At 40.6% G+C, this 6,000-nt stretch overlaps 1 protein-coding gene across 6 annotated transcripts in view; it reads left to right on the top strand.

Moving 5' to 3' along the window:
- The window catches only part of pald1a (phosphatase domain containing paladin 1a), a 54,713-nt gene extending 50,113 nt beyond the window's left edge, over nt 1-4,600 (top strand). For all 6 annotated transcript variants that reach the window (XM_071461941.1, XM_071461942.1, XM_071461939.1 and 3 more), the window contains one exon: nt 2,569-4,600. In XM_071461941.1, coding sequence (XP_071318042.1) covers nt 2,569-2,718 — 150 coding nt within the window. In that variant the 3' untranslated portion in view covers nt 2,719-4,600. The remainder of the gene's footprint in view (nt 1-2,568) is intronic.
- The last annotated feature ends 1,400 nt before the right edge of the window (nt 4,601-6,000 follow it).

Genomic DNA, 6,000 nt, shown 5'->3' on the forward strand with positions numbered 1-6,000 from the left:
AATTGTGTCAGAATGTATCAAAATATCCAACCATTTCTGCATGACTGCAGCTGGCATCCTCTGTGAGGGTGCTAACTTTTCAGAGCCACTTTCCAAAGGGGCAACTATTGCATACACAAGAGAGAGATTTTGGTAGAGTATTCATAAAAAAAAAAAATTGGGATGATAACACAACGTCAACATTCTCAGCTCTTACCCACGTCACTCAGGAACCTCCATCTCAGCCCGGCAACATCCTCTTGAAACCCTTGATTTCACCATTAGATGGGCCTCTACGACACGGTTTTTCACACTTCCCCTGTTTAGACAGCTGGGCCGTGGAGTAGATGAGTCAGGTCAAGTACCCTGGTTAACAGCACAAATCCCGAATTTCTCCTGAGAGTCACATCCACTGACTAATGGTTCCGCCTGGTTCAGCTGCACCCACTCATTCATTCCCACCAAAGAGCTCACAGAGCAGTGGGGCTGGAAGCCGTCCAGGAATACATTTAACACAGACCTGCATGAACCAAAAGGTACATTGGTGCATGTGTTTGCTATAAAAAACTGTATCAAGACCGGACAATAGGAACTGCACAATCATTTGATCAGGCGGACTAAGGAAAGGTTTTTAAGTTGGACTCTACAAAGCACTGGTTTTAGTGTTACATGATATCTATTGTAAGATTTGATTTTGCATGGTCAGCAAGTAGGTAATCTAGACCACACTCTGTGGTGCCTTGTGTTTATTTCTGCACAAAGCTGGCCAGCTAAGCTATAATCATTGTAGTGAAAGGGATATCTTGGTACTATTATTCCTGTTCATTGTTCCAGCATGTCTTCCTCAGCGTTCAACCTGACGGTGCATTTTTAAAAGTGTCCTGAGCAGCGCTTCATGCAGGATTACCTCACAGCCTCAAGAGCATAACTACAGTCATACTCTTCATTTTTTTAAAATATAGTTTTAAAATATGCTTCCGCAAATGATGCCCTTTTTTACCCCGCTGTTTAAACATTTCTCATCTTGCGCATTCTTCTCCACTCTAAAATCTGCAGACTCCTTAACTGCCCGAGGACAGGAGGGAGAGGTTGAGTTGGCAAAGCACTTTGGGCCACATTCCCTCATCTGAGTCATTCCCTGATGTCTTCTAGGGTCTTACAGACTCGCTAACAGCCCGTGGTTCAGCCGTGTCCTGTATTGATTCCAAGCTTAGAGTGTAAGCTGCAAGACACAATGTTTCTGCATGCTTGAGCGCCCCAAAAATGTGCTTGAATCCTTTTAAAGGGCCTGTGATAAGAAAATCAATGCATGGATCAATGTAAATAAATAAATTTGACCGACTCTGTTGACCTTCCTAGTCTCTCGTATGCTCTTTTATCAAATGAAGTGGCTGAAGTTTACAGTCCAGCACTGATTCTTGAAGCATCTCCTGCAGAGTAAACTGGGCCAGCTGTGGCACTTTTTAATGGGGTATTCAATCTTTAAGGTTTCTACAGGGTTTGTTTGTATTTGTTTGTATTGTTTGGCTTTATGGCCAGATGTTTCTGGTTGTCCACGGTGAATCCCATCAGTCCCCTGGTGTTTGACAGCCACAGCAGACCATGAGTCAGCGTGACCTGGTGCTTAACGCAAACACTGAACTCTCTCACAAGAGAAATCTCGCCATGTTCCTCTCTGTCCTCATTCATTCAGTAATGACTCAGACACAGAAAAACTGAATAACATATACAGTGTCCATGGTGTTGTTCCAACGCTGTCCCCTCACAGGAAAATAGTGAGGTAGCTAGGTAGGTAGTTTTTCAGTTTTATGATACTTTGAACTTCCAGTCGACCACATTTCATTGGTAAATATTTTACTACAAAATCAAAAGTGAACCATCCTACAGAAGAAGGAGAAATATTCTTCAATGGTAAATGGACTGAAATCAAGCATTTCAAAAGTTGCCTTTCATTCACCCAGTCACTCACACACCAATGTCAATGATCTATCATGCGTGGCACTGGCTTAATCATCGTCTTGCTCAAGGACAGTTTGACATGTGGACAGGTAGAATCAGAGACAACCTGCTGAGCCCCAGCCGCACAGGCTCCATCAGGTCTATGTACTTATTTGCCCCTATTAAACAACAAACACAAACTATTAAAGAATATTTATATGAGCCTTCAGTATGGGATGATTATCATTATCATTCATGCTTTCGGCAGCACATGGGAAGATATTCCTGCAGATGCTGTGCAATGAGCAATTCCACATTTCTGGAAATATTTTCCCCTTTACTCCACTTAATTTTCTGCTGTAGTAAGTAGGTTGTGGATTAAGATTTTACACACAAAACATGCACAGCTTGTAAAATAAGATCTGTCTGGTGCTGATATTTTTTACCACTTCCTGTTATATCCAAACCTTCAGTACATACCTTATTGTTCCAATGTAACAGCTGCATGTATAAGAAAACCATCAGATAACATGTTAACTGAAAACGTAACAGTCAAAGCATTTGTGTGGTCATGATGGATAGATTTAAAAAAAAAAATGCCTGGCTTTCTGTCGTGCCTGCACATTAACATTTCATGTATTTTTGTGGTAGGTGGCTGCCAGGGCCGGAGTTTATGACATCCTCAACCAGCTGGCCTTCTCCGAGTTTGAAAACCTGAGGGACACGCCACTGGCCAGGCTGCGCTGCCGCTGGCAACGGCAAAACATTCAGTCACTTCCTTTCCGAGGGGAGTTCGTTTGAGAGAGGATCACTGTGAATGCACCAAAACAGTACTGTGCTTTTCAGAATAAAAGACATTTACAATAACATTGTCATGCCTTCTATATTTACCCATGTATTATGCATTTCTTCACTTCATCTACGGTTTGTTTTGCTGTTTCTTTTTGGTTGTTTTTTTTTTCTACCATTTTGTAGGTGTTTTAATGTTAAATCTTAGCAGATTGTTGCTCATATACTAGAATTGATATTTGTGCCTTTGCCTGTTTTTTAATGGTAGATTATAGAATTGACTAATATTTATGTTACTTTTTTTGAAATCAAGTTTAAAAAAAAAATTTTTGTTTTTTTTTCGGGTTCTCATAATTAAAGAGAGAGACTTTAAAAACTTCTGTTTTACCAAGACAAAAGTTAAATATTGTTATGGAGGAGAGAAGCAAATTCCACTCTGTTGTTAGCCAACAATTTTGGTCGTATGTCACAACTGTTTGCTGTTGTGTGACCTGATATTTTTCTTGAGCCCTGTCCTTTTCTCCTCGGCACAGCTGTCATCAGTGGCTGTGCATTTGTCTGACTTGAGGTTTTAAATTTTTGAGGAGATTCCCTGTGTACATATGAAAGCTGTTGTTATTTAAATGGTCCTTGAGTTTTCTAAAGCTGATCAGAGTGGATGTTTTTGAGAGCTGTTGGTTACTGCTTCTACAATAGTACTCTGTCCTTCTGTTTTACCTGTTTCTTTTTACAGTTATGTCATGATACAGGTACTAACAGTTAAGTGTATCAAGAATTTTTATTTTAGTGAAAACATCAACTTTCTCTCTGATTCTAAGTCTCATTCTTCCTTGTCAAAACCTGGTGCCTACATCACCCACAATGCACTCCGACCACTGATGGTTTGGTTGGAGATTCGGGTGTACAGTAGTTCTCCCCCAAGACCTGTAAACAGACTTTGATGTGTAAAGTTGGCAGAGTTCCCCTTTAATCAGCTCTGCTCTTGCAGACTTCACGACCCCTGCCAGTAAACGGTAACAATCTTTGTGACATCACCAGTCAGTAGGAATCAAATTATACGTCTGACGGTAAAATTAATGGTTACAAAAAGCCAGGCCAGCAAATACTTGGCTTAAAGCAAAACACTTGGTATCAATTGATGAATGATAAATATACCCCCTAACGAAGGGTATATGAAGACAAACGCTGCATGGTTCACTGTTCAGAACAATAAGTTAGAATTGCATTGTCAGACAAACAGGGTAACAGTTAGCACATTGCTTTTATTCAACACATGCCAATTATTGTTTATTGTTCTCCGTGTCTTCATTTCCAATATAAGTTTTACTGTACAGTATTACTTTAAAAAGTCCTAACAACTTTTTTTTGTTTGAATATTTTTGTTATTCTTTCATTTTCTCGTGTGTTTAGTTGTAAAGTAACTCGTAGCTTCAAGTGTGCTGTAAAAACCATGAATCCTGCCTTTAAACCAGAAAGACAAGCCAGAAAAAAAGCCCTCGAAAATGCCACTGCATGATGACTTTCACTCTGACTTGTTCTGTTCTGCTAATGCGTCCTAACATTTGCACTGTATATAACTCATCCAGACTGATTGAGCAAAAAGATTGTGATGATTGACAATGAAATGGTATTTGAACCTGAGAGACTCTGTTACAAACCCATCTTTGTGTGACTTGATAACACAAGAACATACATCTGCAGGTTGTAATAACACCTCAATGTCTTAGCTATGCTCTTAATTTAATTTTCTTTCCTTTTTTTTTTTTTTTTTTTTAAACAAAGGAACTCTTCATGGAAGCAATGTATTATCTTTTATTCACTGTATGTGCCACTTATTTTCTTTTTTTTTTGGGGGGGGGGGGGGGGGGGGACTAAAATAAATAATTCGAATACACTTAACAGCCTGTGTCTGCTTTTGGGATAATTTAACTGTCAGCTTTTCTAAGGAGAAAAGTAAAGCTGATCCATCTGTGTCAAGGATTTGGACTTTAAAGTGTGGGTGGACTTTCTGACTGTGGATGGTTTGCACACAACTCCCTGTACATTGTTTCATTGAAGTTTCCGATTCAGCAATTGGAGCCAAATAATTGTCTCTTCCCTCCTGAGCTTCCTTTTTTCCCCCCTTCTTATCTCAGCATCATCTTTTGCTCTAGATATGCACTGCTGAGGACCCAGTCATATATCCGGATGGTCTCTTTGTCTTGTGTCTATGCCAGCTTCGTGGAGCAGAGCAGATTATGAACATCGAGCAGCGTACATTTACATTTAAACAGATAATTCATTGTTGGGCTGAAATCTTAACATATTCCATACACAGTAATAAAGAGCTTAAGCAGATCAAAAGACTAATCTCAGTTGCCTTTTGATGTGGACAGGTAAGGTCTTAATTAAAAAAAAAAAAAAAAAGTCATTCTGTCAAGAATGGAGGCCTGTGTGGGGATTAAAAGCCACCGGCCGGCACATCAGTGAAGCTCACTTGGCTTCGCTGGCCTGCTTTGAAAGACTGATATCCCAGATCACTTCCCGTCTTGTAAGTGCATAGCGGGCTTATCTGTGGGAGTGCGGAAGTTGTTAGGATTTTATCACACCACAGCCTATCCTGGATTATTGTAAATGGAAACCAAGTGGTCCAGATTGAAACAGTCCTTTTATAGTTTGTTACACTTGTTTCCTTTCTACATCATCTCAGTTTATGTGCTTCTTTATCCCTATTTGTTATAGGGTTGGCAGTGTCTATGAGATATATTAGGTGCATTCACAAAAACACAAACGCACACTTTGAGAGAGCACAGTGTCTGTTTGTGAGTTTCCCCTAACTCTACCAACAGAGACAAATTGGTAAAAACAACATGCGGACACGAAGAGGGGTTATTCAGTTGCAGCATGTGGCCAACTTGACTCTGGGTCAAGATAAGCCCTGGACATGAGGACCATGCTTGGATGATATAGCGGCCCCTCGCCTTTGAAATCCTTTCCAGACTCATTGAGATACTCCCCAATGTGAAACTCAAGCTAGCAGTTCTGAAGGATCCCGAGATTACGGCAGACAAAGAGCGGCATTGAGTGGTGAGCAGCAAGAGGGGATGTAATGAACTTCATGTAAAAAAGCTTCCCTCTGCAGATGAGAGAGTTGCTCAGGAGAGGAGGCATGGTGCCGGTGCACCGGGTGCATGGGTGCACCCTCCTCTTTGATTGTTCTTGTGTGGATAAAGGCAGCATTACAGACACCCAAGAGACTCAAGTGTGCTTCTCAGCCGTCCCAGGGATGTGATCAATAATAACAAGATGGTGAAA

The sequence above is a fragment of the Trachinotus anak genome, unplaced genomic scaffold (assembly GCF_046630095.1).
Source record: "Trachinotus anak isolate AG129_WGS33_773 ecotype Australia unplaced genomic scaffold, CSIRO_AGI_Tana_v1 ptg000025l, whole genome shotgun sequence".
NCBI classification, from domain to species: Eukaryota; Metazoa; Chordata; class Actinopteri; order Carangiformes; family Carangidae; genus Trachinotus; species Trachinotus anak.